Here is a 25,176-nt window from a genome sequence, read left to right on the forward strand (position 1 = left end):
ATGGGTCACCGTGTTCCCTCACCAAATACGACCTATCCTCATGGGTCATCTGGACTCCAAACTCAGCTCTTTTCTCTCCTTACAGATGCTGCCAGACCTGCTGAGATTTTCCAGCATTTTCTCTTTTGGTTTCAGATTCCAGCATCCTCAGTAATTTGCTTTTATCTTCTGGCTCACCATGTTCCCTCACCAAATACAAAGCAGAAAGGTTCTCTATTGACTGCTTTAGAGTCTGCAGTTACATCATTTTTTCCTATTATAAATAACGTGTCGAAAGGAAACGTTTGTTGAGTTGTTGGGATTGACCTATAAATTTTTCTCTGGGTTTTTATGTTCAGAGCGTTGTGCTGGTGTTTAGTGTTGGAGACTCCCGGGCAGTCCGGGAGGGTTGGCAGCTGCTGTCTGACATTAGGGAACTGGGCTCCGAGTCTTGCCGGACAATGTTCCGCTGCCCCGGCCGCTTCTGCAAACTGCTGCCCGCCTGGGGGACCAGCGCGGCCGCTTGGCGTTCGCAGTCAGCACCGCTCCGGATCCTCAGCAAGGCCAGGACCACCTGGGGCTGGAGCCGGAGCTCGGGCTCAGGTTGGGCCTGGAGCCGGGGCCTCGGGCTCGGGCTCGGGTTAACTCTCACTGTGGGGCTAGGGCTCTGGGTGCCGCAATCGGAATGTCAGTCGGAGAGGGAAGAGGAGCAACGAGAAAGCAGCGAGGAACTGGCAGCGGCGAAAAAGAGAGGGCGCGACTTACTGCAGAGAGTCAAGGTGAGCAACTCAAACCACACAACACCACCCCCCCCCCCCCAAACGCTACATCCTAAACTCAACCCCAAACCCAACAGCCCAAACTCAACCCCAAACCCAACAGCCCAAACTCAACTCCAAACTCAACTCCAAACCCAATAAATAAAAATTGATAAAACTGAAGTCATGGAAATAACTTCCCTGAGGATAGGCTGAGGGAGCTCTGTCTTTTCTCCTTGGAGAGACGTAGGATGAGAGGAGACCTAATAGAGGTGTGTAAGATGTTGAGAGGCATAGATCGGGTGGACTCTCAGAGGCTTTTTCCCAGGGTGGAAATGGCTGCTACGAGAGGACACAGGTTTAGGGTGCTGGGGGGTAGGTACAGGGGAAATGTTAGGGGGAAGTTTTTCACACAGAGGGTGGTGGGCGAGTGGAATCGGCTGCCGTCAGTGGTGGTGGAGGCGAACTCAATAGGGTCTTTTAAGAGACTCCTGGATGAGTACATGGAGCTTAATAGGATGGAGGGTTATAGGTAGGTCTAGAAGGTAGGGATGTGTTCGGCACAACTTGTGGGCCGAAGGGCCTGTTTGTGCTGTAGTTTTTCTATGTTCTATGTTCTAATAACTCAGCCCCAAACCCAACAGCCCAAACTCAACCCCCAACCCAAAAACTCAACATCTGAAACCCAACCACGCAACCCCAAATCTAATCCCCAAACTCATCAACCCAACCCAACTACCCAACCCCTAATGTGAGAACTCAAACCCAACCTCAAACTCATCAACTCAACTCAACATCCCAAACTGAACAACCTGCAGAGAACTGAGGTGAGCAGTGGCTCAATCCCTAAACCCAACAACTCAAACGCAACATCCCAAACCCAACCGAAAGCATTCAACCTCGATCACTCAAACCAAAAAACTCAAAATCCCAAATCCGACAACCAACCCCAAGTCTGACAACCCAAACCCAACTCCAAATCCAATAACTCAAACCCAAACCCGACAACCAAACCCCAAGCCCGACGACTCGACCCCAGGCCCGATGATACAACAACACAACCCCAAGCAGGTGACCCGATCCCATCCCGGGACCGGCAACCTGATCCGACAACTCAACTCGACTCCAAGCCCGATGATACAACAACACAACCCCAAGCGGGTGACCTGATCCCATCCCGGGACCGGCAACCTGATCTGACAACTCAACTCGAGCCCAAACCCGAGAACTCAACTCTCAACCCAATCCAGCCAAATCCACAACTGTATCTCCAACTCTCAATACAACCAAGCCCTTAACAACTCAATCCAAATTAATTCAATTCAATCCTCAATCCAACACCCAACCTTACCCAGTTTAATGTAACCCAACTCAACCATTGGGTCAATCCTTCCACCTAATAGTTGCTGACAGTGCCGGGGATTGTCAGAGGATACAACAGAGTATAGATAGATTGGAAACTTGGGCACAGAAATGGCAGATGGAGTTTAATCCGGAGTTTAATGTGAGGTGATGCATTTTGGAGGATCAAATTTAGGCGTGAATTATACTGTAAATGGCAAAACCCTTAGGAACATTAACCTACAGAGGGATCTGGGCATGCAGGTCCACAGTTCCCTAAAAGTGGCAACACAGGTAGCCGAGGTGATTAAGAAGGCATATGGCATGCTTGCCATTATTGACCAGGGCATTGAAACAAGAGTTGGCAAATCATGTTGCAGCTATATAAAACCTTGCTTAGGCCGCATTTGGAGTATTGTGTGCTGTCCTGGTCGCCACAATACCAGAAGGACATGAAATCTTTGGAGGGAGTGCAAAGAACATTCACCATGATGTTGCCTGTCTCAAGAGTGTTGACTATGAGGAGAGGCTGAATAAACTAGGATTGTTTTCACTGGAAATATGGAGGCTGATGGAGACCAGATAGAGGTCGACAAAATTATGAGAGGCATAGACAGGGTGGATACTCAGAGGTTTTTTCCAAGGGTGGAAGTGTCAATTACAAGGAGGCACAGGTTCAAGGTGAGAGGGGGAAAGTTTAAGGGAGATGTGCGGGGGAAGTTTTTCACAGAGAATGGTGGGTGCCTGTGACGCGTTGCAGAGGAGATGGTGGAAGCAGGCACATTAGCAACATTTAAGAGGCATCTGGATGGGTACATGAATAGGGAGGAAATAGAGGGATACAGTAAGGACTGAAGGTTTTTTTTAGCTTGGGCATCACGATCGGCACAGGTTTGGAGGGCCAAAGGGTCTGTTCCTGTACTATACTTTTCTTTGTTCTGTAAATTTGGCCAGATTTAATTGCATGATTCTTTTGCAATTATCAGCATTCCAGCAAAACTTTCCAAAGTAAAACATTTTCCAGATTTATAATTTGCTTATATAGAATGTTATGATGTGGAGATGCCGGCGTTGGACTGGGGTGGGCACAGTAAGATGTCTCACAAGACCAGTTTAAAGTCCCAACAGGTTTATTTGGAATCATGAGCTTTCAGAGTGCTGCTCCTTCATCAGGTGGTTCATTCACTTTGTGATTCGAGATAAACCTGTTGGACTTTAACGTGGTGTTGAGAGACTTCTTACATAGAATGTTATGGTCCAGGATCTGAAATTAGACTCGGCCTCAACAATTTTTATACTTTGGCATAAATTTGAGGATAGGATGCTTCACTCCAGGAGTAATTTCACTGACAAATTAGGGATCTAATTCCCTATGGCTAATTTCCGATGGCTAATCCAACTAACCAACACATCTTTGGACCGTGGGAAGAAACTGGAGCACCTGGAGGAAACCCTCGCAGACACAGGGAGAATGTGCAAACTCCACACAGACAGTGACCCAAGGCTGGAATCAAACCTGGGTCCTTGGCACTGTGAGATAGGAGTGTTAACCACTGTGCCACCGTGCAACTTCTGACTTTAAACAATCCGAGCCACAAACTGAACTGAAATGAGAGAGGTGTGGAGGGATATGGTCCAAGTGCAGGTCAGTGGGACTAGGCAAAAAATGGTTCGGCACAGACAAGAAGGGCCAAAAGGCCTGTTTCTGAGCTGTAATTTTCTATGGTTCTATGAAAGCTGTTTCCCTCTCTCTGATACATGTCTAGCTCCTCCCATTAACTAAATGAGCACATGCCCCTGTATACCTAAACCCACCTTCCATTCCTTTAATCGAAAAAAGGGGAAATCTTTTGTAAACAAGTGTCCATCATCTTCTCCTAAGTAAACACTACATGGCTAAAATGAATAATGATAATGTTTTCCCAGCATCTGAGTTGTGTTCCGCCCAGACATACCGACTACCTATAGAAAAACTGAACTTTAAACATTTTACAGAAACATAAAATATATCAATAGCCCAGTATCATCACACCTTCCCCCTTAATTGGCAGTGGTTAGCACTGTTGCCTCACAGCGCCAGGGACCTGGTTTCGATTTGCAGCTTGGATCACTGTGTGGAGTTTGCACGTTCTCCCTGTGCCTGCGTAGGTTTCCTCCCACAGTCCAAAAGACGTGCTGGTTAGGTGCATTGGCCATACTAAATTCTCCCTCCGTGTACCCGAACAGGTGCCGGAATGTGGCGACTGGGGGGTTTTCACAGTAACTTCATTGCAATGTTAATGTAAGTCTCCTTGTGACACTAATAAATAAACTTTAAAAAATGAACCAATAATATGAAAAGATGGCTTCATTTTTCGAAAGCCTCTATTTTTCACTCTATAAGATATATTATACCTTATTACTTCCAAGCATGCATATTTAACAGTAATATAGTCCAGTTCAGTCTTTCCTTTCCAATGTTGAGCATTTCATCCTGTTGCATCAAAGTCATGATAAACCATCTGCAATCATGTTCTCTCTTCCTGCCACGTGTATAATCTTCAAATTAAATAATGATCAACTCAATCTGAACAATCTTGCACTTTAATCTCTAAACTTCTCCAGAAACCTCAATGGATTATGGTAAGTGTAAACAATTGTGTCTGATGAATTGCTGGCAACATGAGTGTTAAAATGTTGCAATGCCAAAGCCAAACTCAAAGGCCGGAATTTCACGGGCGTGCCCGCCACAGGAATTGGAGCGGGCGAGGGGTGGAGCCTGGCAAGGTCCTTTGACCTCGGACGGGATATTATGGTTTTGGGACGAGCGAGGCTGCAAAATCCGGCCTAATGTCTCCTTCTTGATAGTTGAATATTTACTTTGATGAATATTTAATTTTCTGGAAAAGTAACCAATAGGTCTTTCTATCCCTTTGTCATCGCCCACATCACTAGCATCAATGGCCATCTTGAATTGCTTTGCATAATTTGGTGTCACCAAAACTGGTGCGGTGGTTAACACAGTTTTCAGATTGTCAAATATCTTCTGACATTCAGATGTCCACTGAAACTTTTCAGCAGCTCAGTCAGTGGAGCAACCTCACTGCTAAAATTTGGCATGAAAGTCCTGTTGGAACCATTCATGCCCAAGAATCTCAGCACTTCTCTCCACATTGAGAATGTTCCAATAACTTTTGTTTTCGCAGTTTGTGGGGCTATTTGTCCATGTCCAATTGTATGGTCTAAGAACGTAACTTGGGCTTTTGCAAATTCACTCTTAGCCAAGTTTACCACCAAGCCCACCTCTTGTAGTCGAGCGAACAATTGCTTTAAATGTCCTAAATGTGCCTTCCACATCTGACTGAAAACCACCAGATTGTCTACAACTGCACAGTTATTTAGTCCAGAAATGACCTTGTTAGTTAGCTTTTGGAATGTTACTAGTGCATTCTTCATTCCAAGCGGATGGCACTGCTGCCTCACAGCGCCAGGGACCCGGGTTCAATTCCAGCCTCGGGTCACTGTCTGTGTGGAGTTTGCACATTCTCCCCGTGTCTGCTCTGGGTGCTCCAGTTTCCCCTCTCAGTCCAAAGATGTACAGGTTAGGTTGATTGACTATGCTGAACTGCTCCTTCGTGTCAACGGGAACTGGTCGGGTAAATAGGTGGGGTTACGGGGATAGGGTCTGGGTGAGATTGTTGTCGGTGCAGACCATTTGGTGTCACAAAAGCCGAAACCTCCTGCGTCCTTTCTGATAAAGGTACTTGCCAGTATCCTTTAAGAAAATTCAATTTGATAATAAAACTTGCTTGTCCCACCTTTTCCATAGTCTTCCAATTGAGAAATAGGATATGAATTTGACTTTGAAACCACATTGACTTTTCTATAGTCCACACATAATTGTTATGTACCATCTGCTTTGGTACCATCACTATAGGTGAGTTCCAATCGCTGCAACTCACTTCAATGACATCATTCTTAAATATGCTTTCAATCTCCTTTTGAAACTGTGCCAACTTTAGTGAGTTGAGTCTATATAATGTTGCTTAATTGAAATAACATCATGGACAATTACTTTGGTACTTCCCACTTTGTTCCTACATATAGCTCTATGTGATTGTAATAATTCTTTCAGGTCATTTTGATATTCCTCCGGAAGTTAACTTAGTAATTTATCCTAATTTCTGACTACTTCTTCATTGTCCAATCTGATTTGAGGAGGGTCAAATTCAGAATCATCTAGATTTGTTTCTTAACTCTGAGTGGTAACAACCAGCACATCATACTTCTGCTTTCCTTTCCTATCAAAATACCATTTGAGAGTTTTCCTTCTATCGGGCATTCTTATCTAATAATTCACCTCGCTTAATTGATAAGGCTGGCTAAAGCTTGCTTCAATGGCTCACCTACCATGATAATTGTGCTCATACATTCTCCTCACTAACAAAACTTTAATTTTTGATCTCTTTTTTCATCACATGCTGTGCCTCTTTTAAATGTTGTCTAGCCAACTCACCAGGCCTTGTTAATCTCTCCCTAAAGTTTGACATATATTCCAACAATGTAGTCTCAGAACGCTGACTCACCAATTCCTCCCTGATCAATTTAAGTGGTCCTCTTACCTCATGACCAAAAATTAATTAGAATGGTCTGAATTTAATTGATTAATTAGATACATCCTTAATTGCAGAAAGTACAAATGGAATTCCTTTATCTCGATCCTCTGGATAATTCTGACTATAGGTCGTCAACATGGTCTTTAAAGTTTGATGCCAGCATTCTAGCACTCCTTGCAATTCTGGATGCGATGCAGTTGATTTAAATTGCTTTACTCTTAAGCTTTCCATAACTTCCCTGAATAACTTCAATGTAAAATTGGATCTCTGATCTGACTGTTACAGTTGTATAAGTCACTGTGAGATAACATTTGGAGTATTGTGTATAGGTTAGGTCACCCTGTTATAGGAAAGACATTGATAAATTGGAAAGAGTGCAGAGAAGATTTACGAGAATGTTGCCAGGACTTATAGGGAGCGGTTGGCCAGGCTAGGGCTTTATTCCTTGGAACATAGGAGAATGAGGGGTAACCTTATTGAGGTGCATAAAATCATGAGGGGCATCGATAGAATGAATGCACATAGTCTTTGTCCCAGGGTAGGAAAATTGAAAACTAGAGGTCATAGGTTTAAGGTGAGAGGGGAAAGATTCAAAAGGGACCCGAGGGGCAACTTCTTCATGCAGTGGGTGGTGTATATATAGAACATAGAACATAGAACATTACAGCGCAGTACAGGCCCTTCGGCCCTCGATGTTGCGCCGACCAGTGGAACCAATCTAAAGCCCCTCTAATCTACACTATTCCAATATCATCCATATGTTTATCCAATAACCATTTGAATGCTCTTAATGTTGACGAGTCCACTACTGCTGCAGGCAGGGCATTCCACGCCCTTACTACTCTCTGAGTAAAGAACCTACCTCTAACATCTGTCCTATATCTCTCACCCCTCAATTTAAAGCTATGCTAGCCATCACCATCCGAGGAAAAAGGCTCTCACTATCCACCCTATCTAATCCTCTGATCATCTTGTATGCCTCTATTACGTCACCTCTTAACCTTCTTCTCTCTAACGAAAACAGCCTCAAGCCGCTCAGCCTTTCCTCATACAATTTTCCCACCATACCAGGCAACATCCTGGTAAATCTCCTCTGCACCCTTTCCAACACTTCCACATCTTTCCTGTAATACGGCGACCAGAACTGTACGCAATACTCCAAATGCGGCCGCACCAGAGTTTTGTACAGTTGCAGCATGACCTCCTGGCTCCGAAACTCAATCCCTCTACCAATAAAAGCTAACACACCGTACGCCTTCTTAACAACCCTATCAACCTGGGTGCCAACTTTCAGGGATCTATGCACATGGACACCCAGATCCCTCTGTTCATCCACACGACCAAGTATCTTACCATTAGCCCAGTACTCTGTATTCCTGTTACGCCTTCCAAAGTGAATCACCTCACACTTTTCCGCATTAAACTCCATTTGCCACTTCTCAGCCCAGCTCTGCAGCTTATCTATGTCCCTCTGTAACCTGCCACTTCCCTCCGCACTGTCTACAACTCCACCGACTTGTGTCATCCGCAAATTTAATAATCCATCCTTCCACGCCCTCATCCAGGTCATTAATAAAAATGACAAACAGCAGTGGCCCCAAAACAGATCCTTGCGGTACACCACTAGGAACTGAACTCCAGGAGGAATATTTCCCATCAACCACCACCCTTTGTTTTCTTACAGCTAGCCAATTCCTGATCCAAACCACTAAATCACCCTCAATCCCATGTGTTCGTATTTTCTGCAAAAGCTTACCATGGGGAACCTTATCAAACGCTTTGCTGAAATCCATATACACCACATCAACTGCTTTACCCTCATCCACCTCTTTGGTCACCTTCTCAAAGAACTTAATAAGGTTTGTGAGGCATATGGAATGAGGTGCCAGAGAAAGTGGTTGAGGCAGGTTCAATTGGAACAATTAAAAAGCATTTGGATAAGTAAATGGATGGGAAAGGATTAATGGGGTATGGGCCAAATGCGGGCAATTGGGACTAGCTCGGAGGCCATCATGATTGGCATGGACCGGCTGGGACGAGGGGCCTGTTTCCGTGCTGTATTGTTCTATGGCTGGATTTCTGTTTCTGGTAAAAAAAAAATTCAAGTGACTCCTCTGTAGTCCTCTTAGCTGTAATATTATGTAATTGAATGGCCTCTGGAAACCTAGTAGATGGTTTCCATTATGGTCAAAAAGCTAGAAACAGTAATAAATCAACCTTATAGAAAATAGGAGCAGGATAGGTCATTCGGCCATTCAAGGCTGTTCCACCATTCAATATAATCATGGCTGATCCTCTATCTCAACACCATACTCCTGTTCCCTCCCCATACCCCTTGACACCTTTATAGTCGAGAAATCTAACCATTTCCTCCTTAAATACGTTGTGACTTGGCCTCCAAAGCTTTCTGTGGTAGAGAATTCCACAGGTTCACCACCCTCTGTATGAAGAGATTTCTCCTCATCTCAGTCCAAAATGGCCAACCCTGTATCCTGAGACTGTGACCCCTTGTTCCAGACTCCCCCATCCGCTAACGGAAACAACATTCCTGCATCCAGTCTGTCTGGCCCTGTCAGAAATTTATTGGTTTCAATTCTTCTAAATCCCAGTGAATACAGACCCCGCAACCCGACCTCTCCTCTTACAACAATCCTGTCATCCCAGGAATCAGTCTGGTGAACCTTTGCTGTGCTCCTTCTTTAGCAAGTATCTCCTTTCTTAGATAAGGAGAGCAGAACTGCACACAATACTCCAGCTGTGTTCTCACCAATGCCCCGTACAGCTACAGTAAGACACCTTTGCTCCTGTGCTCGAGTCCTCTTGCATTGAAGACCGACATACAATTTGCCAAACTGCTTGCTGGGGTTACATTTGCCACTCTCCAATCTGCCAGGACTGTTCCAGAATCTACAGAATTTTGGAAGATGACAACCAATGCATCCACTATTTTCATGGCCACTCTGGGATGTAAATTAGTACCCTGCGGTAAATTATCAGGCCCTGGAGAATTACTGGCTCTCTGTCCCATTAATTTCTCCAGATAGCAATACTAATTTCCTTCTATTCCTTGATTCCCTAGCATTTCTGGGAAGTTATTCTGGGAAGTCTTCCTCCATGAAGACAGTACTAAAGTAGCTGTTTAATTGCTCTGCCATTTCCTTGTTCTCTTATTATAAATTCTCCTGTTTAGGACAGTAAAGGACCTGTATTTGTCTTCACTGATGTTTGTCTTTTTGTGTACCACTTTAATGTTACTTGGAAGTTTGCTCTCACTCTATTTTTCTCCTCTTAATCTTTTTGTCCTCCTTTGCTGCATACTGAACTTCTCCCAATCCTCAGGCTTGCTACTTTTCGAGCAACTTTATGACTCCTCTTTGGATCTAATACTATCCTTAATTTCTTTTGTAAGCCATGGTTGGGCCGCTGGAAAAATAATGCTGGAGAAATTATTGCGACTGAAAGCTGATAAATCTAGAAAACTACATTTGCCTTCACCAATCTTTTTTATACTTGTAGAAGCAGTCACAGTCCACTTTTATTTTACTTGTAAATTTACAGTACAGTGCATACTGTTCTCAAAGTATTTCACAGCAACTTCATTGCAGTGTTAATGTAAGCCTACTTGTGATTAATAAGTAAACTTTAAGTTTTAAAACTTTAGTATTATGAGCATTGCTGGTCCAAAGCTGTTCATGGCATCTTGCCTTGAAATGGTGTTTTAGAAAGTACAAACTTCCATTATCCTATTGTTGCTGAGGTTAACTTTATTGCCCTTAGGCCATCAAACATATTTTGCTAAAGGCATCGTGTCTTGGTTAATGTCCTGTCACATTGATTAAGGTTTCATTCTTCTGCAACCTTTGCTCATTTTTGCTCCTTTGAACTATAGAGTATAAGAGCAAGGAGGTTTATGTGGGAGCTATAGAAAACTTTGGTTAGATCACAGCTGGAGTACTGTGCCGTTTTGGTCACCTGACTACAGGAAGGATGTGATTGCACTAGAGGGGGTACAAAGGAGCTTCACCAGGATGTTGCCTGGGATGGAACATTTAAATTACAAGAAGGGACTGGATAGGCTTGGATTGTTTTCTCTAGAGCAGAGAAGGCTGAGGGGGGACATGAATAAGGGATATAAGATTACATTTTGGGAGGTCTAATACAGATGGGAAATGTACAGTAAATGGCAGAACCCTTAAGAGTATTGATAGGCAGAGGGATCTGGGTGTACAGGTACACAGATCACTGAAAGTGGCAACGCAGGTGGAGAAGGTAGTCAAGAAGGCATATGGCATGCTTGCCTTCATCGGCCAGGGCATTGAGTTTAAAAATTGGCAAGTCATGTTGCAGCTTTATGGAACCTTAGATAGGCCGCACTTGAATTAGTGTTCAATTCTGGTCGCCACATTATCAGAAGGATGTGGAGGCTTTGGAGAGGGTACAGAAAAGATTTATCAGGATGTTGCCTGGTATGGAGGGTGTTTGCTATGAGGAGAGTTTGGAGAAACTTGGTTTATTCTCACTGGAACGACAGAGATTGAGGGGCGACCTGATAGAAGTCTACAAGATTATGAGGGGCATGAACAGAGTGGATAGTCAGAAGCTTTTTCCCAGGGTGGAAGAGTCAATTACTAGGGAGCATAGGTTTAAGGTGCGAGGGGCAAGGTTTAAAGGAGATGCTCGAGGCAATTGTTTTTACACAGAGGGTAGTGGGTGCCTGGAACTCGCTGCGGAGGGAGGTAGTGGAAGCAGATACGATAGTGACTTTTAAGGGGCATCTTGACAAACACACGGATAGGATGGGAATAGAGGGATATGGTCCCCAGAAGGATAGGGGGTTTTAGTTCAGTCAGGCAGCATGGTCAGTGCCGGCTTGGAGGGTCGAAGGGCCTGTTCCTGTACTATAATTTGTTCTTTGTTCTCTTGAGGGGTGAATAGGAAGCAGCTGTTCCCCTTGGTTGAGGGGTCAATCACGAGGGGGCATAGGTTTTGGGTGAGGGGCAGGAGATTCAGTCATTCTTTGAGAAAACAAAAAGCACTCAAAAATGTGGTGAGAATCAGGAATGCACTGCCTGGGAAGGTAGTGGAGGCAGGAAACCTTACAACCTTTAAAAGGTATTTGGATGAGCACTTGAAATATAACATTCAAGGATATGGGACAAGTGCTGGAAAATGGGATTAGTGCAACTTTGGTGGTGGTTATTGTTTGTGCAGCCATGATGGGCCAAAGGGCCTTTTCTGCATTATACAACTCTATGGCTTTTATCCTGGGGTGTTACTAGATCAAAAGCTAGGATCTGGCAATATACAGTTTACACCAATTCTGGCTTTCTCGTGTGGTAGAGCCATAAATTAAAGGAATGTAAAAAATACATTTATATTTTGAAACATAACAGAGAAGATGAAGCTGGACTTATGGAGAGTTCATTCCAACGGGAACCCCCAACATGGAGGAGTTTTGGAAGAAATGTTTGATTAGCCAGGGGTAGCAGAATAGAGGGTGCAGCCTATAGTGAAGTATAAATTGTCTGAAGGTAGTTAAAAGGGAATAATCTTACCTCTGTTGAGGAGGTGACCTTGTCTACCGTGTCTCTGACATCCCGCTACCAAATGCCTTTGGACTTGAGGAGATTATGCCAGGTTATTAAAAGAAATAACAGACCAAGAGGAATTTTGAGGAAATCGCAAAGCTCTTCTTTCTACCTTGATATCTGTAACAAGCAGGATGTGTAGGATAGGGTTAGCTGAGAGATTGTAATTATTCTGATTTGATTTTGATTTGATTTATTATTGTCACATGTATTAGTATACAGTGAAAAGTATTGTTTCTTGTACGCTATTCAAACAAAGCATACCGTTCATGGAGAAGGAAACGAGAGAGTGCAGAATGTAGTGTTACAGTCATAGCTAGGGTGTGGAGAAAAATCAACTTAATGTGAGGGAAGTCCATTCAAAAGTCAGTGGGGAAGAAGCTGTTCTTGAATCGGTTGGTACGTGACCTCAGACTTTTATATCTTTTTCCCGATGGAAGAAGGTGGAAGAGAGAATGTCCGGGGTGCGTGGAGTCCTTGATTATGCTGGCTGCTTTGCTGAGGCAGCGGGAAATGTAGATAGAGTCAATGGATGGGAGGCTGGTTTGAGTGATGGACTGGGCTTCGTTCATGACGCTTTGTAGTTTCTTGCGGTCTTGGGCAGAGCAAGAGCTATCCCAAGCTGTGATACAACCAGAAAGAATTCTGCATCTGTAAAAGTTGATGAGAGTCGTAGCTGACATGCCAAATTTCCTTAGTCGTCTGAGAAAGTGGAGGCATTGATGGGCTTTCTTAACTATAGTGTCGGCATGGGGGGACCAGGACAGGTTGTTGGTGATGTGGACACCTAAAAACTTGAAGCTTTCAATCATTTCTACTTTGTCCCTGTTGATGTAGACGTTGATGTTGATCTAGCCATTGGTCAGTGGGGATTTAACTGATTCTGTATCAGAATTCCTGGGAAATTTCATGTTTCAAATCCTCATCTAATTCCCTTAGCTGTGCCAGAGGGCCAGTGATCAAAAGAATCTGTCAGAAGAGTTGTGGAAACCCCAGAATAGTATTGTTGGCACTCCTGCAAAGATGAGAGGTGAGCAGGAACCGCCTTTGATTGTAGTGGGCGGGGTTTGATGCGTGGAAGCGGGGTCAGTCTAACGGTTGTCCGTTGGAAAGGCTGCGGGCTCAGTGGCTCAGAAGGATTTGTAGCCGGAGGGCGAGGCCTGTCTGCAATGGGCGGGGCTCACTCCAGCGGCTGTCCGGCGTGACGCTCGCGGGCTAAGTCGGTTTGGGGCCGGGACCGGTATGCGGGGGGCGGGGTCTATATCCAGGGGGTGGGACCCGTCTCCAATGGGCTCGGCTCACGAACGGCTGTCCGGTGTAACGGTCGCGGGCTCAGTGGGTTTGAGTTCGGGAGGCGGGGCTGGTATCCAAGGGGCAGGGCTTGTATCCAGGGGACGCGGCCTGTCTCCAATGGGCGGGGCTCACTTTAACGACTGTCCAGTGTGACGGCCGTGTGCTCAGCGGGTTTGAGTCCAGGGGGCGGGGCTAGTATCCAAGGGGCGCGGTCTGTATCTAGGGGGCGGGGCTCACTTTAACGACTCCTTTGTGACGGCCGCGTGCTCAGCGGGTTTGAGTCCAGGGGGCGGGGCTAGTATCCAGGGGCGCGGTCTGTATCCCGGGGGTGGGGACTCCAACGGCTGTCCGGTGTATCGGGCTCAGTGGGTGCGAGCCGGGGGGAGCCTGTATCCAGGGGGCGGGGCGTGCACCTCGAGGGCGGGGCGTGTATCTAGGGGGCGGGGCTCACTCCAACGGCTGGTGTAACGGCTGCGGGCTCAGTGGGTGTGAGCCGGGGGCCTGTATCCAAGGGGCGGGGCCTGTATCCAGGGGGCGGGGCTCACTAACGGCTGGTGTAACGGCTGCGGGCTCAGTGGGTTTGACTCCGGGGGCGGGACGTGACGTGTATCCAGGGGGCGGGGCTTGTATCCAGGGGACGCGGTGTGTATCCAGGGGGGGCGGGGCTCACTCTAACGGCTGTCCGGTGTAACGGCCGCGGGCTCAGTGGGTTCGAGCCCCCGGACGCAGCAGGATGTTTTCTTGCTCTCGGACCGCGTCGCCCGTGCCGGCGCCGTCGACGAACCAGTGCCAGGAGCGGCAGACTGAGGTGGCGACCTGCGATGCCGCCGAGAAGGACCTTCAGGAGGGGATGCAGGAGGGCAAGGAGCAGATTAAAGAGCTGAATGAGCGCTTCGCCAAATACATCAACAACACGGTGCTGAACCTGCAGCGCAAGAACAAGGAGCTGCTGGCAGAGCTCAAGAAGCTGGAGAAAGACGAGTTCATCGCGGTGGAGAAAGCCTACCAGAAGGATTACCAGGATTTCCAGGCGCGGGTGGATGAGATGCAGAATGAGCTGGTGCTGCTGAAGCTGGAGAAGGACAAGCTCAAGTTGCGGCTGGAGAGGGAGTGCCAGATGAAGCGGGAGTTTGAGCGCGAATTCCAGGACCTGAAGAAGAGGTACGAGGACGCGATGGCGGGCCTGGAGAAGCTGCAGTGCCAGTTCAAGCTGCTGGAGGCCCAGCTGGCCCAGCTCAAGCTGGTGCGGGACCAGGAGCGCATCTACTGGCAGCAGAAGGTGGACAACCTGCAGAACCTGGACCAGGCGGAGAGCAGCACCCTGGACCTGGAGCAGGCGCTCCGCAACATGCGCCAGGAGTACGACCAGATGGCCCGCCGCAACAAGGAGGAGCTGCAGCGCTACCGCCACAAGTTCGAGGAGAACAGCGTGCCCCTGCAGAAGATCAAGAGGGAGACCGAGGGCTACCGCAGCGCAGTGACGGACCTGCGGCTGCGGGACGAGATGCACAAGAACCACCTCCAGGAGAAGGAGCGGGAGATCTCCCGCATCAAGGAGTACAACAAGTCGCTGGAGAAGAAGATTGAGGCGCAGACAGCCGACTTCCAGACTCTGCTGGGGGTGAAGACCGGCCTGGAACAGGAGCTGTCCGGGTACAAGAGCCTCCTGAACCAAGTGGAGAAGAAATCCAGGGACTATAACGCTCCAGCTTGCATTACCGCTCCCCCTCCCAAAGCCGCGGATGACATGAACAAGATGTGGTGTTAGTGCACTTAAGGACAGTTACAACATATGGAGCATGCTTTTGTACACTGAATTTATTTTGAACTTTATAGACAAATACTTAAAACACCCTTCAATTAGACGACAGCAAGCTGAATGTTTTATCCCTCATTGCCAAATCTGTTGTCAGGCACAGCAATTTGATGTGCTAATTATTTTTCGAAAATTCACCAGAAGCTTTTGCTTTTAGTCATTTCTCCTCAGTAAAGGTGCAGTGAGATGACCCCATTTTATGGTACAAAAGATTCTTAGAATGTCTGCATGGAACAGACTTTGTTTTCGTTCAAAACAGTCAGAATTCAAACTGGAGAGATGAACCTATTGGTCACGGTTTTATATAGTCAGATTCTTAGCTCACAAGTTTCAAATAGCTTTCCTGGTTGTCATGTCATCAAGTTAGTTGGTGTAATTTATTCAGGTTTTTTTTCTGAGAGTATTTGGCATGCACATTTTTTTGACAATCAGAGAGAGGTCTATAATGTAATGGTTTGCAAATACATAATGATACCATTTTAGGTTATCAGGTATCTTTTTCATTCAAGGCAGTGTGGAAAAAGTAACGTTTGATCATTAAATATGTGTAACAGATGTTACCTTTAGTCCTATTTTCCTCATTAAACCACATCGTAAACGATATTGAGTGATATCTTTGTGCTAAGTTCCAAAATGTGTCACTATGTAAAAAATGTTTGACATCAGTTTAAATCCACACAATGAGCAAAACTATGTATTGGGGTATTTTAAGAAAATCTTCCTTTTCCAGATTCCACATTAGTGCGTCTGTTAGAACTTGCCCCTTAAGCAGAGTATGGCTTCTGTTTCGAAGAGGAGACTCTTGAGTCACTTATCAGGGAAGAGAAGTTCACATTGCCTTGCAGATTTAATCTTCAGAGCCCTTCTGCTAGGTGGGTTCAACCAAGGCTAAGGAATCCAACCTATTCTTCATGATAGAAGTAGGAGGAACACCCATCCATACAAGTATCCCACTGATTGTCAACCCAGGCTTCTTAGCTGGTGTTCATCAGGGCTATCTGGAGTGTGATCCAAACTCAATCCAAACTTTCTGACTCAGACTGGAATATTACCACTCAATCACTCTGCCATTTGTCTTAGTAAAACCTTGGAAATGTCTCTGCTACCTACCTCATTGTACCAGTCCTGCAGGGCTGTATTTTTGTACAGATACAGTATTTGTGTGAGTGGCGAAACTTCTGTTTATCTCTACAGCAAGCTCTAAGGTTGTAGAAAATCATGTAGGTGAAAGCACAGAGATTTATAAAATGCCACCAAATAAATTAAAGGCCTTAAGGTTTAGTCTTTTTTTCCTGTAAACCAATAAATCTTAAAAGGCTTCAGCCCGATATTTCTAAAGGTCCCCACCAATTTAAGCACGGGAAACATGTGCTTGGGCTTTCTTTGGACTTCCTTTATCCAGTAGTGTTCATTTGACTCCAACAGATACAACTTGAAACTATGTAGTGTTCAGATAGAATCACTAAAAAAACCCATGAACTAAAGTTGTTAAACTGGTGTTTGAAATAGAAGGTGAAATTTGTGTGGTGGTAGGAAGTGGGGTGTAATCAAATCTTTGAGTTTTAGATACACTGTTTTCCTTTCATTCACATTTCATACTTTGCATGCAACTTTTTATTTTTATTGTGTAAGTTGCAGTGTTGCCAGTTTTGCTCTGGTTCTGATGATAGAAAGCTAAGAGTAGTGATTAAGAAGAGAATTGTTGGAGAGCTCTTTGACACTTACTAACAGAAGCTGCAAATAGCTTTTTAATAAAGACTCATTTAATTTCATCCATGACACAATAAAATTAATCAATGGAAAAAGGGTAAGCTGAGGAAAGGTGAAAGTTTTAAACCACATGGTAAAGACGGGTCATCAAGTTCTGAAAGTGGTAGAGATAAATTGAAAGAATATTAAATTTATTTCAAATATTGAAAAAAATAATTTCTATACTTTATAGCTCAATACGCCTGAGCAATTTTGGGCCCCATATCTAAGGAAGAATGATGCTAGCCTTGGAGAGGGTCCATAGGAGGTTAAAGAACAAAGAAAATTACAGCACAGGAACTGGCCCTTCGGCCCTCCAACCCTGCACCGACCATGCTGCCTGACTTAACTAAAACCCCCTACCCTTCCGGGGACCATATCCCTCTATTCCCATCCTATTCATGTATTTGTCCAGACGCACCTTAAAAGTTCATGAGAATGATTATGGGAATGAAAAGCTTGACGTATGAGGAGCATTTGAGGAATTTTGAAGGATGAGGGGGGATATCACTGAAACTCACAGAATACTGAAAGGCCTGGATAGAGTGGACATGGGGAAGATGTTTCCATTAGTAGGAGAGACTAGGATCCGAGGGGCACAGCCTCAGAGTAAAGGGAAGACACTTTAGAACTGAGATGAGGAGGAATTTCTTCAGCCAGAGGGTGGTGAATCTGTGGAATTCATTGCCACAGAAGGCTGTGGAGGCCAAGTCATTGAGTGTGTTTAAGACAGAGATAGATAGGTTCTTGATTGGTAAGGGGATCAAAGGTTATGGGGAAAAGGTGAGAGAATGGGGTTGAGAAACTTATCAGCCATGATTGAATGGCGGAGCAGATTCGATGGGCCAAATGGCCTAATTCTGCTCCTATATCTTATGGTCTTATTCCTGAACTTTGCAAATATTGAGCCACGTTACCTGACAAATTATTTCAAATGTTTATCTTCCAAATTCACTACAATTAGATAGAAGGCTGGATTAGTTAGAATTTAGAGTAGAGATTGAATGGTCTTGATGCTTAGCTGTTGCTGCTGCAACAAAAAAGTTTATGTATTTATATGACACTTTCTAAGACCTCCAGACTTCCCAAAGTGCTTTACAGCCAATGAAGTTTTGAAATGCGATCACTGCTGTAATGTGTAGGAAACAAGATAATCAAACACCACAATCTAAACACCCCAAAGCAATGATGAGCTTAGCTTTAGTAACATTAGCTAAGGAATATGTATTGACCTGAATACCAGGCAGAAATGTCCTGCTCTTCAGAGGGCCGCCAAGGCCTTGGTTTAACACCTCATCTGAAAGAAGGTGCATGCATGTATTTATTTTCAGTCCAAGCAGATGCATAGCTCACCACCTAATATTTAAACTTTCAGCATGCAGAATGCAAGCCAATCATTTACTGATGAACGACGGAATGTAGTTCTAGCCTTATTGCTGTACCACTGCTCAAATGACATATCATTGACGCACCTTTGTTCAGTGTAATTGATACAGTTATACAGGAATTACAAAGAAATGAAGTTTGGCTTGGACTAATACAGTCTTTCAATGCTTTGGTATAATATTTATAAGAATATTCTATTGATTGAGTTGTTTCTATAATCACTGCTCCTGGAAAACATCAGTGAGGTGCAACAGCAGACTGAAACGCTGCCATCTTTCCACTTTGTCACACTGAAGTTTGAGTAGTCATGCACCTACATGTTATTGCTCAGGTTCTCTTCCATATTTCTGGGCTTACTAAAAGTTTTCTGATTATGTTAAGACCATAAGAAAGGAACAGGAATAGCCTGTTCAGTCCTCCAGCCTGCTCTGCATGTCAATAGTTTGATCTGACAAGGGAGTCCTCTTCCAGCCCTTTTCCTGTAACCCTTGATTTCCTCACTGATCAAGAATCTATCTCAGCCTTCAATATACACAAGGACCCTGCCCCCCACAATTCTCTGAATCCACTGAACAGGTTTCTTCACTGTGACTGGATTTGGTGTTTGTTGACTTGTTGCTGAGATTAAGGATGTCCAATCTTTTGGATTTGAGACAGCGTAAGTAAGACCATAAGATGTAAGAGCAGAAGGAGGCCATTCGGCCCATTGAGTCTGCTCCGCCATTCGATAAGATCATGACTAATCTGATATAATCCTCAACTCCATTTTCTCGCATTATTACCCATAACTGTTGATTTCTTACTGATCAACAATCTGCCTATCTCAGCGTTGAACATATTTAACGATTCGGCCTCTGCGGTAAAGAATTCCACAGATTCACTCCCTCCGAGAGAAGAAATTCTGAGTCTGAAACTCTCCCACAAGGGGAAACAACTTCTCAGCATCTACTCTCTCAAGCCCCCTGAGAATCCTATTAGTCTCAATAAGGTTGCCTCTAATTCTTCTAAAGGCCAATGAGTTCAGTCCCAACCCTACTCTACCTCATAAGAAAATCCCTCCAGACCCAGGATCAACCTTGTGAACCTTCTCTGGCCTGCATCCAATGTCAGTATACCCTTTCTTTGATAAGTGGACCAAAACTGTTCACAGTATTCCAGGTGTGGTCTAACTAGTTCCTTGTTTAGATTTAACAAGACTTCCTTATTTTTATAATCCATTCCCTTTGAAATAAAGGCCAACGTTTCATTTGCCTTCCCAATTACCTGCTGAACTTGTATGATTTTTGTGATTTGTTGGCAAAATGTAAACACAAAAAAAACAAGAATCAGGTATTGTCAAAAATTGAGACACCCTTCCTGACAAGAACTGAAATCTCGACAACTTGTGTTTTGCCATTAAAAAATATTCCAGGGTACTTCACAGTAGGAATTCTCACAACACTAGGTTAAAGTCCAGCAAGTTTATTTGGAATACGAGCTTTCAGAGTGCTGCTCCTTCCTCAGGTGAAGGAACAGCGCTCTGAAAGCTCATGATCCAAATAAACCTGTTGGACTTTAACCTGGTGTTGTGAGACTTCCTACTGTGCCCAACCCAGTCCAACGCCGGCATCTCCACATCAAGGTACTTCACAGAATTGGAATCAAAAAATAATGCTGATCCAAAGAAAGAAAACGAAGGTAACTAAAAAGTAAGCAAAGTCGATGGGTTTTAATGGTGGAGAGGGATGAGGTAGGGGGAATTCCACCATGTGGGCCTAAAATGTGGTGAGCAAGACAATTTGGACTTGGATATTCAGCTTGGAGTCAGTTGGAATACTGAGATTGGAAACAGATTTGTTCAGGCTCAAACAATGGCCAAGGAGGAAATGGAATAGGTAGCAAAGGTATGAAGATCGTGTGGGTTAAAGATGGTTGGTTTTCCCAGTGTTTAGCTGGAGAAAACTGCAGCTCATCCAAGACTTGCTTCCTTGCTCCGAGGCAGTGGAGGGATAGCAGAAAGGTGACGGAGATGTCAAAACTGGCTGCTTGTTTGTGGATGATATTGGCAAAGGGCAGCATGTAAATGAAAAAATGACAAAAGATTGATTCATGAGGCACCATATTGGTAACTTTACATACTTGATGAGCTTAAGTTCTGGAGTGGCATTTGAACTGACAACTTTCTGACTCTGGGAAGAGCCAAGCTGTTCTAGCAATTGGAATAGAAATCCCAGCTGAATTTGCCATCTATAACTCCATCATGTCGATATTCATGATAAAGATCTTTCATTTCCTCCAGATATCCTGAAATGCATCATTGAATGTAGGCAAATGCTGGTAAAGGAATCCAGATCAATGTTAAAGTTAGAAAAAGACCATTGAGCAATGAAATCAGCTGGCAATTTTTGGCACACAGGATTATGGAAAGCTGGATCTAGTTCTTCCAGGTGGTTGAAGATGCTGGGTTGTTTTAAGACAATGATCAATAAATTTTATGCAAATAAAGCAAAGCCAGATAAATGGAGTTGAAGTACGGCTCAGCTATGATCTAGTTGAATGGCAGAGGCAGTTCATGGGGTCCTCTGTTCTGGACCGATGTTCCACCTGAACAGACCTTTGCTTTCACACACTTCCAAATATATTTTTGCACAGAAGCTTTAGCCTAGACTGTTTTCAAATCTCTGGAGTAAGACTTGAATACATGATCCACTGACTGAAGAGGAGAAAGCTTCCATGGGACCAGGATGACACTCAGTTGATTCCCTGGATGAGAAGGTCTAGTTTGGCATAGATCACCAATACAACCTGGCATCTCATGGCCTGTGTGACTTGGTGCTTTAAGACCACCAGGCTTTTCCCACGATGCCACTCTATTCATCTTTCTGAGAAAGATACATTTTTGGGACTTTTATTTAAACAACTTCACATCTGATGGGGCTACCTTGGTAATGGGTTTAAGTGATGAAATTAACTTTAATTTTCACATTCGTTGATTAACAGTGGCGCCAATCTTGCTGCTATTTATAGCCACAAACTTGGGTGGGCATTTTCTCAATGACAGCTGATTTTGTGTTTTTTCCCTTGTAGGATGAAGTGGGTGCCCCTGGGATAGTAGTTGGTGTTGCTGTGGATGGAAAGGAAGTTTGGTCAGAAGGTTTGTATTGCCAGCTGATTGTCACATGTCTAATTATCGATCACCCTCAAATGTTTTCAATGAAGAGGCAAGAATCCTTGTGAATTATAAATCTGCTGTGGCTCAATCTGGTTAAAATCCATTTTTTAAAGAACAAAACCTGCATTTGTATAATAGTTTTCACAACTATACAATTTAATTACTATTTTAAAGTGGGGAGATGCAGCAGCTGTGATCCTACCCCTAAACAGCAAGGAGATAAAATAGCAGATATCTAATTTTGTTTGTATTGGTCAAGGGATTAGCATGGCCCCAGGATGCTCGAGAGAATTCCCCTGCTCTTTGAATTGTGTCATGGGATACTTTATCTCAACCTGAGACTTCGACAGTGCTGTTAGGAAGTTAGTTCCAGGATTTTGACTCCGCAACAGGGAAAGGACAGTGATACATTTCCAATGGTGTGTAGCTTAGAGGGTATCTTGCAAATGGTAGTGTTCCCTTTGCTTTTCACTTTATGTAAAAATAATTTATTTCTGAATCAGTCAACTGTAATAACTCAGAAAGCCCGTCTGTAAAAGAACATAGTTTATTTACAGAATGCAAAATAAAACCATTACTGTGGTGTACACTGCCTGGGACAAGTAGTTCTGTAGGCTCAGTCCTGGGCCTCCCTTATAAAAGGCTTAGGTAATGAGTTCCAGCTAGGCAAGCCATTGCCTGTTACCCAGGGAACTCATACTCAACTAGCGCCAGAGGGAGATAATCAGTGATTTCCCCATGAATCTCGTGGGGGTTATTACACCCCTTCCCCTCCAAGTCAGAGTGTTCCCCCTCGCCTCCATGACGATGAGGCCTTATCGGTCTCTTCACCCGTAGCCACATCTCCAGTGCTTGTGGGGTCTGGTTGGGGGGCGTATAGCAGGCTAGTGAATACCTCTTTCATACAAAGTGCTGCAGAACCACTGCAGGAGACTCGTCCTCGGTGGCGACCTCTGGCTGGGTTTCTGCTGCCTCTGTCTCCATTTCTGAATCAGAATCATCAGTGTCCTAAGGACTGGCTCTTGAGGTTTTAGTTGGTCGAATGTCCCATTCAAAGGCCGGTGTGAAGGATGCCGATGGTGGAATGTCCGTATAACCCGTTGCCTCCATGGAGGGATTCTCTGTGACGGAGGTGATCGATGTGTTTTTATAAGTTCTTCTCCTTAGTTTGCACCTTATTCAGCAGTGGTCCTGTTTTTTCAAGAGTGTGTCCCAGAGTCTGCAGAGAGCCATTGCCGAAGTTCCTCACGTGGACCATATCTCCCAGCTTGAAGACTCTATCTGGTCTCTGATCATCAGAGAATAAAGAACAAAGAAAGTACAGCACAGGAACAGGCCCTTTGGCCCTCCAAGCCTGCGCCGATCATGATGCCTACCTAAACTAAAACTGTATGCACTTCCGTAGTCCGTAACCTTCCATTCCCATCCTATTCATGTATTCGTCTAGTTGCCCCTTAATACCACTATCGTACCTGCTCCCACCACCTCCCCAGTCAGCGCTTTCCAGACATTCACCACCCTCTGTAAAAAAAACTTGTCTCTCACATCTCCTCTAAACCTTTCCCCACAAACCTTAAACCTGAGTCCCTTAATACTTGATTTCTCTACCCTAGGAAAGAGCATCTGACTATCCACTCTGTCCATGCCACTCATAATCTTGTAAACCTCCATCAGGTCACCCCTCAAACTCCGTTGTTCCAGTGAGAAAAAAGCAGGTTTATCCAACCTCTCCTCATAGCTAAAAGCCTCCAGACCAGGCAACATCCTGGTAAACCGCTTCTGTACCCTCTCCAAAGCATCCACATCCTTCTGGTAATGTGGCAACCAAAATTGTACACAATATTCTAAATGAGGCCTAACTAAGGTTCTGTACAGCTGCAGCATGACCCAGCTCCACACAGACAGAGTGTTTTTATACTCAACACTCGACCGATGAAGGCAAGCATGCCGTATGTCTTCTTGACTACCTTATCCACCTGCGTTGCCACTTTCAGTGATCAGCGGACATGTACGCCCAGATCTTTCTGCCTGTCAATAGTCCTAAGAGTTTTACCACTTATTGTATAATTTCTACATGCATTGGACCTTCCAAAATATATTATCTCACACTTGTCTGGATTAAACTCCATCGAAGAAGTCTCACAACACCAGGTTAAAGTCCAACAGGTTTATTTGTAGCACAAGCCACAAGCTTTTGGAGCACTGCCCCTTCATCAGGTGAGTGGGAGTTGTGTTCACAAACAGGGTATATATAGACCCAAACTCAATTTACAAGACAATGGTTGGAATGTGCGTCTTTACAGGTAATCAAGTCTTTACAGGTGCAGACAATGTGAGTGGAGAGAGGGTTAAGCACAGGTTAAAGAGATGTGTATTGTCTCCACCAGGACAGTTAATGAGATTTTGCAAGCCCAGGCAAGTCGTGGGGATTACAGATAGTGAGACATGAACCCAAGATCCTGGTTGAGGCCGTCCTCATGTGTGCGGAACTTGGCTATCAGTTTCTGCTCAGCGATTCTGCGTTGTCGTGTGTCGTGAAGGCCGCCTTGGAGGACGCTTACCCGAAGATCAGAGGCTGAATGCCCGTGACTGCTGAAGTGTTCCCCATCAGGAAGAGAACACTCCTGCCTGGTGATTGTCGAGTGGTGTTCATTCATCCATTGTTGTAGCGTCCCCATGGTCTCCCCAATGTACCATGCCTCGGGACATCCTTTCCTGCAGCGTATTGGCCGAATTCCAAGAGTATGTACCGTGTACCTAGTGGATGATGTTCTCACGTGAGATGATGGCATCCGTGTAGATGATCCGGCACGTCTTGCAGAGGTTGCTGTGGCAGGGTTGTGTGGTGTCGTGGTCACTGTTCGTCTGAAGGTTAGGTAGTTTGCTGCAGACAAAGGTCTGTTTGAGGTTGTTGCGGTTGTTTGAAGGCAAGAAGGTTGAAGACAACAGTTCTTCATCCAGACACACGGAACAGCCATGGGGACCAAATTCGCACCTCAATACGCCAACATCTTCATGCACAGGTTCGAAAAAGACCTCTTCACCACACAGGACCTTCACCCGATGCTATACACCAGATACATCGATGACATTTTCTCCCTTTGGATTCATGGCGAACAGTCACTGAAACAACTATATGATGACATTAACAAGTTCCATCCCACCATCAGACTCACCATGGACTACTCTCCGGAATCAGTTGCATTCTTGGACACACGCATCTCCATTAAGGACAGTCACCTCAGCACTTCACTGTACCGCAAGCCCACGGATAACCTCACGATGCTCCACTTCTTCAGCTTCCACCCTAAACACGTTAAAGAAGCCATCCCCTACGGACAAGCCCTCCGAATACACAGGATCTGCTCGGATGAGGAGGACCGCAACAGACACCTCCAGACGCTGAAAGATGCCCTCATAATAACAGGATATGGTGCTCAACTCATTGATCGACAGTTCCGACGCACCACAGTGAAAAACCGCACCGACCTCCTCAGAAGATAAACACAGAACAACGGGT

At 44.9% G+C, this 25,176-nt stretch overlaps 2 protein-coding genes across 2 annotated transcripts in view; both read left to right on the forward strand.

The window, feature by feature from the left end:
- The first annotated feature begins 310 nt into the window (after positions 1-310).
- LOC144480589 (serine beta-lactamase-like protein LACTB, mitochondrial) overlaps positions 311-25,176 on the forward strand; it is a 102,819-nt gene continuing 77,953 nt past the window's right edge. The window contains 2 exon segments of the mRNA XM_078200217.1: positions 311-758; positions 21,572-21,638. Coding sequence (XP_078056343.1) covers positions 441-758; positions 21,572-21,638 — 385 coding nt within the window. The 5' untranslated portion in view covers positions 311-440.
- On the forward strand, positions 14,260-15,965 carry LOC144480466 (vimentin-like). Its single transcript, XM_078199917.1, has one exon. The coding sequence runs from the start codon at positions 14,288-14,290 to the stop codon at positions 15,320-15,322; it is 1,035 nt and encodes a 344-aa protein (XP_078056043.1). The 5' UTR covers positions 14,260-14,287; the 3' UTR covers positions 15,323-15,965.

Source organism: Mustelus asterias, chromosome 29 (genome assembly GCF_964213995.1).
Source record: "Mustelus asterias chromosome 29, sMusAst1.hap1.1, whole genome shotgun sequence".
In the NCBI taxonomy this organism is placed as follows: domain Eukaryota; kingdom Metazoa; phylum Chordata; class Chondrichthyes; order Carcharhiniformes; family Triakidae; genus Mustelus; species Mustelus asterias.